Raw genomic sequence first — 13,414 nt, 5'->3', positions numbered from 1 at the left:
CATCTTGGGGTCTCCAAGGCAGCTTCAGCTTCACAGCTTCTTGTTTGAATGTCGTGGATCCACACATTATCTTCTGGGCTACATGATCCAAAGGGCTTGAAGGGTCACTTCTCCAGCTCTGCTTGACTCTAGTCCACCACTGCTGCTGTTCTTGGTGACCATCCCATGGCACTGCCATCTCTAGTAGGCTGGGGTCTTCTGCTGTAACTAGGCTTCACCAATAGCCTCTCGTAGGCTCTCTTCATGGTGCCAAGCCTCTATTCTTTGCATGACCCCTTCAGCTCTGGATTGTCAACTGCAGCTGAGGCTGCACCTTCACCAATGTTCCTCCCTGACCTCTCACAGTGCCAAGCCTCAGCTGCTCTCCATGACCCTCAAAACCAGTACCACCTGGATGACTCTTATATACTACCCAGTCCAGCTGTAACATGAGGTACAACCTTGGCTATCTTGGAACAGTTTCTTTGTGTTCTCAGAAAACACTTCCCAGAAAATCTCACCACAGTGATGTTAGTCTCTTCTTAGTCACCACTAATTTCTTAGCTCCAGTTAACCAGCATCAATTTTCCCAGGAGTCCTCTCTATTCTGGACTCTAAAGTCAGAGCCACCACCTCTGGACTTAAGCTTTCTCTACTTGGAACTTGCTCTGTACCAGGCTGGCCTTGAACTCAGAGATCTGCTTGCCTCTGTCTCCTGGGATTAAAGGTGTGTACCACCATGCCTGGACTTGTTTTGAGGTCACCACTACCTTAATCTCTTTATCTCCTAGAACATAGAGTTCAGCTCCTGGCACCCCTTTAGTGTTTGAACATTACATTTTGAATACATTTTGTATTTTTCTTTTTAGCTTGCAGTGTTTCATTAAAACACTCTTCATGATACTAAACCACAGCACAGTCTAAGCTGGGCTGTTTTGAGACCTCTTTTGTTAATGCAACTAATTTAACTCTTTTCACCTCAGCTTCAGGCAGACTCTTCAGACAAGGGCAAAAAAGGTCACATTTTTCACCAAAACATCACAAGAACAGTCTCTGACACATACTAGAATCCTTCTCTTCCAAAACCTCTATAACCAGGCTTCCTCAGTTCAAATCATGCTTAGCCACAAAGTCTTCCACAATCCTGTGGGATAGCCCATTACGCCCCACTTAAAGCATCCCACTGCTTTCCAAAGTCCAAAGTCCACACTCCATCAAACAAAAGCATGGTCTAGCCTATCACAGTAATACCCTACTCCATTACCAACTTCTGTCTTAGGGTTTTACTGCTGTGAGCAGACACCATGGCCTACGCAACTCTTTTAAGGACAACATTTAATTGAGGCTGGCTTATAGGTTCAGAGGTTCAGTCCATTATCATCAAGGCAGGAGCATGACAGGCATGGTGCAAGAGGAGCTGAGAGTTCTACATCTTGTTCTGAAGGCAAACAGAAGACTGGCATCCAGGCAGCTAGGATGAGGGTCTTAAAGCCCACTCCCAAAGTGACACACTTCCTCCAACAAGGCCACACCTCCAAATAGTGCCATTCCCTGGGCCAAGCATATTCAAACCACCAAAGGCAGGCAGTCTTGGTATCCTATTCTGTCACTTAAACCATGAAAGAGACAAAATTTTTGCTTTAAATTGCATTTTTTAGGGTGTGTGTGTGTCTGTGTGTATGTCTATGTGTGTGTGTGTGTGTGTGTGTGTGTGTGTGTGTGTGTGTCTGTGTGTGTGTGTGTCTGTCTGTGTGTGTGTGTGTGTGTGTGTGTCTGTGTGTGTGTGTGTGTGTGTCTGTGTGTGTGTGTGTGTGTGTGTGTCTGCTGCTGTGTGTGTGTGTGTGTGTGTGTGTGTGTGTGTGTGTGTGTGTGTGTATACTGGGAATAGCTCTCCCATTGTTAGTCCCGGGGAGTATGTTTCTGGATCTGGAATGGATGGGTGCTCACGCTCCTCTGCTGGATGGTCACTGATTATTCAAGTGAAGGGAAGCCATTCATAATTATGGATCAAAGCTTCTGTCCCTTGCAGAGAAAGTGTCTTTACTTGGAGAGACTGCCCAGAGCTGGCCTGCTGACTGTGATCTGATGTGTAATTTCTGTTTTCTCTGCGAGGGCAGCTGGGGGAGAGAGGAGACATGGCACTGTTCTTTAAGTAAGCATTTGCTTTTCATTTGCCATTTGTGTGCTCTCTGGGAAGGCTGCCCCTCCATGTTGGTCAGCAGCAGGCCTGGCTATTTTCTTGAGATTAGCTTGGTGAGCCCATTGTTTCTCTTCATTAACAGTCTTTGAATCTGAATTTCAGCCAGTGTGGTTAGGTTTGGTGTGAGGGCTTCAGCCCCTTCCCTCTCTCAGATGGTGTGCAAAGCAGACGTGACTTCTCTGGAGAATCCTTGTGCAAGCATCTCTTCGCAGCTGCTTGGGGCTTTAACACTGTGCTGGTCTCTGTCTTTCCCCCTCGGCAGTGCAGTGTGCAGGCCTCCATCTTCCCCCTCGGCAGTGTGCGGGCCTCCATCTTCCCCCTCAGCAGTGTGCAGGCCTCCATCTTCCCCCTCGGCAGTGTGCAGGCCTCCATCTTCCCCCTCAGCAGTGTGCGGGCCTCCATCTTCCCCCTCGGCAGTGCTACTCCCGCTGTCCAGACCTTGTCTTTGCTTTTTGAGCTTTGGAGCCTTGGAGCCTCTTGGGTTGTAAATGTAGAAAACCTGAGTTTCCCATTATTTTAATCACATCCTTTGCAAACCAATGTTGGAAAAGACACCAGCAGAACACGGTTTTGCTTCGTAAGTCATACCTGAAAGGCACCAAGATCATTGGAGAGGCAGACCTTCGATTAAGTAGACTCTGGACTGTAGGGACAGTGGTTTTCTTTTATTTATTTTTCCAAGTTGCAAAAGACTTAAAATAGCATTTTTGCCTAAAGAAAATTTAAAATCAATTAAGTTTAGAAAAGACTCAGTAAATTATCTAAATACAGGACACAAAACATGTAAATACCATTGTACAATGCATTGCTAGGGGTGATTGAGCATTAGTCACCACACAGAATGTTCTGAGTGCCCTGTAGATTTGAGCACAGGGGTAGCACATCTGTGTTTGCTGATGTTGTTGACCAACTCAACAGGTGTCATTAGAAGACATTGGAACTCTCTGAGAGCTGTGGCAGTAGGGCATGGACTCGGTTACAGGCAGTTAAATGTTAGGTGTGCCAACCTCTAAGGGAGGCTGAGCGCGGTCGAGTGAGCCATTTGCCTAGGAAGGATTTGCAGAGCTCGAACTCCGCCAGATATTGAAGTTCTGAGTTTGCATAGTTCTCCTTTTCCTTCTCCTCTCCTTCTTCTTCTTCTCCTTCTCCTCCTTCTGCTTCTCCTTCTCCCCTCCTTCTCCTCTTCCTCCCCCCTCTCTTTTGAGACAGGGTCTTTCTACATAACCCCAGCTGGCCTCATGCCTGCCCTAGTGCAGAGATCATTACCCACCACTTTCCTCACCCGGAGCCGGGTTCTGGATACCTTTTCTCTCCTTTTGTCTGTTTTCCCTAACAATAATGAATGACTTCTGCTGAGGTGTTTTGAGGTGTGCTCACTCCATTCTGAGTAGGGCTGGGAAATAGCAGCAGCAGCCCCACCAGGAGCCTGTTGGAAGCACAGAATCTTGGGGCCCACCTCAGCCCTGCTGAATCCTATTTTCCACTATGATAGGTTCTCAAGCAATGTGTGCATATCTGAGGAACACTGCATCTACAGCAGGTGGACATTGCATACTGAGAACACTGAATAAATCAAAGAGGCTGTGGGTAGGTCAACTGCTGACTCAAAGGAGAGGGCAGACAGCCCTTACTTAACCTTTTAGAGAACAGAAATAGCAACCAGATTTCAACTCTTTGCTAATTGCAGATCACAGGTACTGGATCACAGGTACTGGATCACAGGTACTGGATCACAGGTACTGGATCACAGGTACTGGATCACAGGTACCGGCTATGGACAGCATTGCACAGAGCCATGCGTCCAGGCTTAGGCCTTGGCTGGTTGAGCAGTGTTTTCTTGCCATCTCTGTTGGGCCATCAGATCTTGTCTGTGTGTAGTCCTGGTATAGACGAACCTAGCCAATCTTTGTTGACGGCCTGTGCTACAGTAGCCCTTACATGTAAAGAGAAACACTGACTTTTTACATCCAGGACCTCAGCTGTGCTGCCTAGGAAGCCACTTCCTGCTGTTTTGAAACAGTGTGCTGAGTTGGGGACACTTTTTTACAGGAGTTTATTATTTAATTCCTTCTGGGATGGGGTCTCTGGTGGAGTCCTCTGGTGGCCTTGCCTTCATGGCAGTCCTCCTGCATCAGTAGCCTGAGTGCTAGGATGACAGGCATGCGTTGCTTTACCTGGATACACTCACAGGTTGGTCCTCTCTCCTGCCACCTCTTTGTCACCAGAGACCGCTTAGCTGCCTCACTTCTCAGTGTCCTTCTGTTAGGAAGACAAAATAAGCTGAGATCTGGATCTGGTTTCTGAAGCCTGTTTTTTATTAAATCCTGTAGATTGATGCTTCCTTTTGCTGTCTAAGAACAGATCTGTGGAGTTATATATAATTTAAATGCTACTACATATAAGAAATAAGAGATTATTAAGAATGATTTTAGTTTTGAGAATTTCCTGTGCACTTACATTGTATTTGATCTGATGATCCTCATGTTCCCAGATCCACTCCCCACTCCCTCTGCCCCTTCCAATTTGGTGTCCTCCCTTTTGGCCCACAAGTCCAGGGTGTGCTGCCTGCCCATGAACTCATGGTTGGGAACCACGCAGTGGCGTGTGTTAGACCCATCAGGGGCCACACCCTCAAAGAAAACGACTCCCCCTCTCATAGGAGCCAACAGTATGCAGTCTTTAAAATGATAGCTTTATTTCATAGTCTTCGTACACTCTATCTGATCTGAAGCTTGCAAAGAAAGAGAAGTTTTGTGTCTGTTGCCTTTGCTGTTCCCATCTGCTCCAAGTCACTGCTGTTTGCAGTGCTTATAGCTGCTTTCTCACACAGAACACCTCTCTCCACTCGGTAGAGGACAGTGCACACGGTTCTCATATTCAAGGGCTTTTGTTTTCTGGTCCTCCACTGTGACCCTCATTGTAGCCGCCTCTCGATGACCTGTATAATGTGGGTTTTTAATTGCTGTGGAAAAGGTGGGATGATTTGTACTGGCTCACAGTTTCAGACTGTGGTCCCTTGGCTGTTGGTTCTGGCCTACGGCAGAGTCCAGTTAAAGACCGAGAGCCTGTGGTAGAGCGTGAGAATGGGAGGCAAGTCTGCAGTGGTCTGATTCTCCCCACTTAGGCCCACCTCCCAGGGACCTCACTGTGGAATACTGCTGAGCCGGACAGAGCCATCACCATCAGGGCATTCAATGCATCACAGTCTGCACCATGGCACTGCTGTGGCTCTCACCTTAAATACTGTGGGATAGGCAGAATAAACTGACTCTGGAATCTAAGAGATCAGAAATGTGAACAGAAGACGGGGGCGCCATGCCGTAGCATTTAGTTTATTAAACATCAAATGTAAAGATAAAATAGTACTTTCCCCAGTCGCTCTTCTGCTGAAGTTACAAGCAGATTTTCCTCTTTGTTGGTAATGCAGCAAGATGCATGCACATGTTTGCGTGTGTGTGTGTGTGGTATATGTGTGTCTGTGTGGTGTGTGTATGTGTGGGAGATGTGTGTGGGGGGTATGTGGTGTGTGTGTGGGGTATATGTGTGTGGTGTGTGTGGGGTGTGGGTGGTGTGTGGGGGTGGGTGGGGTGTGGGTGTGGGGTGGGGGGGGGGTGGGGGGGGGGGGGGTGTGTGGGGGGGGTGGGTGGGTGGTGTGTGTGTGTGGTGTGTGGGGGGGTGTGTGTGTGTGTGTAAATGGAAATGGAAAGATTGGCAGCAGTAGGGTGAGAGCTGAGTCTGTCAGGATCCCATTCTCTTTCTGTGGTAGAAGCAATTCATCATTCTGAGTCTCCCTTTGCATCCGAATAAAACAGGGATTATTAGAGCAACTTCCTGTGAGTACCACACCGAGTGTGGGGTTGGGAGGGTAAAGATGAAGGAAGAAAGACCATGGAAATCCTGTAGAAGAGACTTTTTTATGATGGTTCGGATGGGTTCACTGAGGTCTTGATACACATTTGTAGGCATTAAACATTCTCCTTAGGTTTCAGCTTTGAAGGAGATGGCAACAGATATGTTTTCTGACATCTACTTTAGCTTCTAAGAAAATGCAGTATCAAATAATGTTTGCTGAGACATATCTAAGAAATCAAATGATATCATTTAAAAGTTGTTATTATGCAAGGCCCTGGGTTCGGTCCCCAGCTCCGAAAAAAAAAAAAATAGAAAAGAAAAAAAAAAGTTGATATTATCTAGGTCTGAGAGTGGCTTGGTTGATAAAGTGCGAGCATCTTGGACCCTAGCACCCATGCAGAAAGAGAACGTGGCATTGTATGCCTATAACGCTAGCACAGGGACAAGAATGGTGACCTCAGCATCCACAGAGCGGACCAGCCAATCAGTGAGCCGCAGGTTCAAGGAGAGGCCTTTCTCAAACAGTAAGGTGGAGAATGATTGAAGAAGCATCCAGTGTTGATCTCTGGTCTCTATGTGCATGTGTGTACAGGTGCACATGTACATATACACATACATACGTGTACACAGACATACACATGCACAGACACATGCACAGACATACAGACACACATACACAGACACACACAGACATACACATGCACAGACATACAGACACACACAGACACACACAGACATACACATGCACATACATACGCATAGATATACAGACACACACACACAAACATACACATGCACAGACATACAGACGCACACACACAGACACACACAGGCACACACACACACACAGACAAACACATGCACAGACACACGCACAGCCATACAGACACACAGATACACACACACAGACATACACATGCACAGACATACACACGCACACACACAGACACACACACACACACACACACACACACAGACACACACACACACACACACACATACAGACACACAGACACACAGATACACACACACACATACACATGCACAGACATACAGACACACACACAGACACACACAGGCACACACACACACACACAGACATACACATGCACAGACACACGCACAGCCATACAGACACACAGATACACACACACAGACATACACATGCACAGACACACGCACAGACATACAGACACACAGATACACACACACAGACATACACACACAGACACACGCACAGACATACAGATACACACACACATTCACACACACAGACACAGACACACAGACACAGACACAGACACACACACAGACACACACAGACACACACACAGACACACACAGACACACACACACAGACACACACACACAGACACACAGACACACAGACACACAGACACACACACACACACACACACACACACACGGCCTTAGCCAGATGTAGTACACACCTGTAATTCCAGCATGTGCGAGATAAGAGTCATTAGGATCCTTAGTTCAAGATCAACCTTGGCTACAAAGCAAGTTTGAGGCCAGCCTGGGCTTCAGGAGATCTTGCCTACAAAATTCAAACCAAACCAAACACCTCCTGTCCAGCATCACGTTCCAGATAGTCTGGATTTAGCATTTGCCTGGTGTAACCAGAGATGACGAAACTATTTGAAGGCAGTGAGAATTGCTGCCTTTAGACCCTTTCCTAGGTGGTGATTTTCCCATTATAACTTGCACCCAGTTCCCCCTGACAACCTCCTTGCTAATTCCCTGACCCTACCCCCCACAGTAATCAGGGTGCAGTTCTTATTTTTAAGTGTTGTGTCTGGCCAGGCCACTCTGTGAAGTGTCCAGAGTGGGGTCTCAGTAGGTTTCTTACCATGCTGTCCCCTCTGTATTCTATCTAGTTTGTTGATAAAGCTGTCTGTCCTGTGTGACAAGGCTTGTGTCGTGTGAGGAGGAACTATAGAAGGCCTCCTGGACATAAATCCAGCTGTACATGCTCTGAGCTCTGCTCCTCTCAGGACTTAGCTGACAGGCAGGGTGAAGCCAACTCCAGAGTTGGGAAGTTAAGACTTTCTCACTGGTGCTCAAGCAGCCCGTTCCCACATTCACTGATCTTGTTCGTAGGTAATGCACTGGTCTCCACATCACAGATATTCAGATATTTGAGGAAAACTCTTTTTCTCATGAATCACTCCCAGCTCTGTTCTAATAGCAGTGGCTGTATTGATGGGGCATTTTCTTCCTCACCGTTGGTTGGCCCTTTTTCTGGTGAACTTGAATCTGCCAATTCCCTTTAAAACATATGGTATAGATCAAAGTGTCTAACTGCTTACTTTGTTTTATAAAGAAACACTAAAGGACTATTGTTTCAAGGTTATACCTCTTCTGTTTCAAATGTCTCTTCAATGATTTTTTTTTTTTGTTTGTTTGTTTGTTTTCTTCCTAAAGTACTTTTGGTCTGTCTTGGGTAAATTCAAGGTTGTCACCGACTTAGGCCTGATCAGCTGATTGTTAGACAGTTTCACGATAGCCCTAAAAACACTATCAGCTCATTAATTTTTGTTTTTAAAAAACCTGTTTTCAGCGGTATGACTTATTTACTTGTGCTTTTGTCTTGCCTTTTCCTTTTGATTTTCTTTATTTTGATTTTTTTTCATTTTACATTACAGACAAACAGTAACTTTCTCCTTTTATCTCTCGTCTCTGATTTATGATAAATTTAGTTTCCTTTGCCCTGGCGTTTGCTTCAGTAGGCAGTCTTCCTTCAAGTACCTCCCTGATTGATGTGTAATCTTTGATATCTCCCATTAGCCTCCAGGAGCACTAAGTTCAAGGCCCCCTTGGAACCTAAGGAGCCCTGCCGAGGAGCTGAAGGCCTTCAGAGTCCTTGGGGTGATTGACAAGGTAATTCTTCAGTGTCTCTTCAAGAGTTCAGTCATAAATCGACTGCATGCTGACACTCTGTCTTTGAAGCTTCGGATCTTAGGGATATGAAACAAAGGGGAAAATGACTCAAATGCATCTGCCTTTAAAGTAACAAAGCAGCCGAGGAAAAGCTCTTATCTCAGCACCTCACATAAGGCCATGCAAAATACATCTGTGCCAAGGAGAAGGGGTATGTTTGTGGGCGTTCAGTTGAGTAAGGGGTTTTAATTTTCTAAAGCACCACTTAAATTGGTGAATTTGTGGCTGTTCAGCATTAACCGATACAGTTACTTTAACGGTTACAAAGGAAGTTGGACTTACTGGTAGCTGTCATTTATGAGTACCTACTGTGTGCCCACACCCACATAGTAGGCATTCATATAAGATGGTTTATGCAACCCTCCTTACAATCCCATTTGTTTATCTTAGTGGGAAAGTGATATAAAAACAGAGTAATTGCCCGGAAGTCACTTGGCCAACTTGTAGGAGTGCTGAGCACAACCTTGAACTTGGCTGACTCCAGACTCTGCTTTTCCAGTGTCCTGAGCCCTTTTTATATCTCCTGGCCCCACAAAGCTTCGTGGCATGTCAATCATGCCAGATGTCAACACTGAGCCTGTCAATCTGTATACACTAGGTTGTTCTACTATTGCAACTTCAAAGAAAATGCTGTGTTTAAAGTTGACATAAACGAATCTCAATCTCTTGATCTCTTGGCATTGTCCCTAAAACACCTAAGTGTTTGTTCCTTTTGGTGCCTCAAATACCCCTCGTCTGCTGAAGTGTTCTTGCGAGTCCCTGTTGCACTTGAGCAGTCTGCAGTGCAGCTCGAGAAGCTTGGCAGACGCTCACGCTCTGAAGCCTTCTAAGAGAACATCAAGTCAGAACTTGTGTGAAGCTCTTCGTGTTTTACTCTTGTAAGCGTCATTGTCTCAAGCAGCTATGAATGAAGTTTGAGCTTAAAGGATTCTGTGCATCAGGACATTCTGTATGTTGTTCAGTGCAGTGTTCCTGTGACTGCTTCTGTTAGCCTTTGCGTTATGGAGAGCATTCTGTTTGAGAGTAGACTGAACCAGATGGGAACTGAGTGGACGCGGGTGCAGACATGTTGCCTTCCTGCACGTGCTGTCGGATTGACTCCTAGACGTTATCTTACGACTCTGAGCGTTGTGCTTTGAACCTTAGCTAGGAGTTCCACACATTAATACAAGCAGACTCTTTCATCAGAGGAGTTCCTGCTTTTGTAGTTGAGGCACAGTGCATTGCTGTCTGTCTCCACTACCAGCGCCTCTCAGATGCCGTTTTCTAAGTGGTAAGAAGAAGCTCTGTGTCTGGGAATCAGTCAGCTTTACAGATGGTCTTGAACACCATAGCATCATGTCTGCTAGCAAAACACAAGTAGGTAGGTTTTAAAATTTTGATCGTTGTTCAAGGTAAAATCCTTTTTGTTGTACTAAAGAATCCCTTTAATTTGGGTTTCAGAAACTTGGGGTTGAGTAAACTCAGGTCTAGAAAACAACCAGGGTGCATCCTCATAGATCTGGGACAGCAGTCTCTCTGATTCTGTTTTATTTTGCTGTTTGTGAATTATCTCGAGTTATTTATTAACGTAGCAAGTTCAGCTTTGTATTACAGTTCATTATGAAATGCATTTTATAAATCTCTATCTAGAAAGCCAAGGAGTGGTCTTATTAGTAGCTGCAATGCAGACCTTGTGAGAACAGTGTTGTGCTGTTTGACTCCCTACCATTTTCTTTGTACCTAGAGTTATGGCACATGCCAATCACACCCTGGGCCCTCAATGTTGAATGAGTGAATTGAAAAGAATTTAAAATATATCGTAGAGTGACACCTACTGGTGTAATCTGAGACTGCTCCCTAAAATCACTCTACAAGGTCCCTAGTGAGCCATGGCTGTTCTCTGGTTTAGTGTTCAGACCGGAGGAACTGCCTTCCGTTTCTTCGTTGGGGTTGTAAAATCCTTTATGCAACAAGGAGTAAGTACCAGAGCTCTTAGAGCATATATAGTCTTAGAGCATATATAGTCTTAGAACATATATAGTCTTAAAGCATATATAGTCTCAGCATATATAGTCTTAGAGCATATGTAGTCTCAGCATATATAGTCTTAGAGCATATGTAGTCTTAGAGTGTATATAGTCTTAGAGCATATATAGTCTTAGAGCATACGTACTCTTAGAGCATATACAGTCTTAGAGCATATACAGTCTTAGAGCATATATAGGCAGGCGCCCCTTCTGTTGCAGAGATGACGTATCTGGTGAAGATTTCAGAGTCCTGTTACAGGAAGAACAGAGAGAGAAGGAGGCCTTCTCATCTGATCAGACATGTGTAGGCTTTGGGTATTTCAGAGCTGCAGCTCTGTCATGCTTGTTTAAACCCAGGAGAGTCTTAGTTATGTTAGAAACAATGAGTGTGTGCTGGCAAATGGGGTGCTGGGACTCACTGAGGGGTGTGGTGTGCAGTGGGACTGCAGGTTCCTCCCTCCTCCCAGGAGACAGCTAGAACTACAGAAGCTTAAGTTGCAGAGAGAGAGAATTGGACTCATAGTTAGAGATCGCTCCTTCCCTCCCTCCCTGCTTTCTTCCTGGCTATCCTGAAACTCACTCTGTAAGCCAGGTTGCTCTTGAACTCAGAGATCTGCCTGCCTCTGCCTTCTGAGTGCTGGGGTTAAAAGTATGTGCCAGCTACCACCGCCTGGCTAGATAGACCTTTTAAGAATTAGAGTCTTGACCAAAGATGGAGTAAACCTGAGACCTTATGACCTTCTTTTCAGTTGAGGCATCCAGTGAGTGGTGGGGGTGTCACAGAGGGATGCTGTGGAGGGAGCCAAGTGTTTGGTGGATTTTGTCTTAGATAACTTTGAAGATTGCCTTCCACTCTCAGATGCATTTGCAGATGTTTTCCTTGTGCAATAGCAGAAGAAAAATGAGAGGCAAACTGGTGGGTGCCCAGGTAGGCTCCTGCCATTGTCTTGGGAGCCCGTCGCCTGGGCAGGTGCCATGCTTTGTGCCGTGAGCATGTGATGTGTGAGTGCGTGCTGTGTGGTCAGTTGTGAGCATTGAAGTGTGAGAGCATGCTGTGTGGTCAGTGCACAGGTGCTTACATGCAGCTCACTGGGGATCCGATTTAGTCATTTGGCCATTAGATGATTAAAGGCTGCGAGGGTTTCTGAAGACGTCCCTGTTACACAGCTCGTTTCCCGGATCACAGCCTCCTCAGTCGTCATGAGCCATGGCCAAGTCCCTATCCTTGCCCTTGACCCTGCTTATGTCCTCCTTGGGACAGCTGGGTGAGGAATAGACAGTACTCTTTGAAATATCTTGTCACTTCCTGTGGATTAAAAAACAAATTCAAAACCATAAAAAACTAGAGACAACACCAGAGATGGAAAGGCAGTATCACCTAAGTTCACTGGTCAAGCTTTGCAGTCTGCGAACTGTCGCTGCTTTGAGCTCATGTGCCTCATGTCCCAGCCTCACCTGGTGCTGCTCAGCCGGACTCCGGGGTTGCTGTGGTGTCAGCCCAGTGCTGGGATTTGTACTTCGTAGGTCATCTGGTGGAGGATCGGGCAGGCGGTTCAGGCTGGCAGGTGTGGAGAGATGGATACTTATCTTCTCCATGTCTGACTAATGTCCTTATGAGAGCACATAGGGAGACTTAGTATTGAGGACTCAGATTAATCAGTATTTTCATATTATCATCAGGCCATAAGGGGCTAAATTCAAAGGGCTCCTGCTTGTACTTCAACTAGCCCACACGGTCAAAGTCCTGTTGATGTCTTAGAGGACAGCACTGTCTGTGGACTTTGCTTCTCTGTAGTCCTGCTGCCGACTGAACTCAGCTTCAAGCTCTGGGGTCTGCACAGGAAACAAACACAAGGGCTGGTGGAGGGTACAGACCTCAACATTCACAGTGACTCTGACACACAATGGTGACATGTGTTCTGCCTTTCCCATGTGCAATAATAATAATAATTATTAAGTTAAGCACCGGAAGGCTGGAAAATACAGTAAAGAAGGAAGATGGCCTAGAGAGCCCCAAGTGTCTGGGACTTCTGTCACCATGTAGATGCCAGGGTGGGTGCTAGAAAAGGTATAGTCAAGACCAAACCTGACCAAGTCATCCAAAATAAGACTGACCAAGGCTGTGGCTGCAGCTCAGGCCACAGCACAGAAGGCTGCAGCAAAGGCCCAGTGTGCCTTCCACATTGCAGCACAGTGCTGTGCTGCCCCGGGTTCTGAGGACAGCCACTTGACTGATGAGAAAAGGAGGACCTCAGTTGAGGGAGAAGTGTAGTCAGCAGGTACCAGTTCTGAAATGAGGACTGAAATGGTGTTGTAATGGTGTGGTTCAGTGAGTAATTACAAGCACACAAGACAAACGAAGAAAGGACGGGGAAGAGTACAGGACGGGCTCCTGCTTGTACTAAGGGAGCAT

The 13,414-nt window shown here is 46.1% G+C and overlaps 1 protein-coding gene across 4 annotated transcripts in view; it reads left to right on the top strand.

Annotated features, from left to right (window-relative positions):
• Nucleotides 1–13,414, top strand: part of Rps6kc1 (ribosomal protein S6 kinase C1) — a 141,646-nt gene that overhangs the window by 73,989 nt on the left and 54,243 nt on the right. For 3 of the 4 annotated variants that reach the window (XM_032915431.1, XM_032915433.1, XM_032915434.1), the window contains one exon: nucleotides 8,840–8,932. The exons of the other annotated variant lie outside the window; for it this stretch is intronic. In XM_032915431.1, coding sequence (XP_032771322.1) covers nucleotides 8,840–8,932 — 93 coding nt within the window. The remainder of the gene's footprint in view (nucleotides 1–8,839; nucleotides 8,933–13,414) is intronic. 4 annotated transcript variants of the gene reach the window in all.

The sequence above is a fragment of the Rattus rattus genome, chromosome 10 (genome assembly GCF_011064425.1).
Source record: "Rattus rattus isolate New Zealand chromosome 10, Rrattus_CSIRO_v1, whole genome shotgun sequence".
Classification (NCBI taxonomy): domain Eukaryota; kingdom Metazoa; phylum Chordata; class Mammalia; order Rodentia; family Muridae; genus Rattus; species Rattus rattus.
This window is presented reverse-complemented; position numbering and strand designations above follow the sequence as displayed.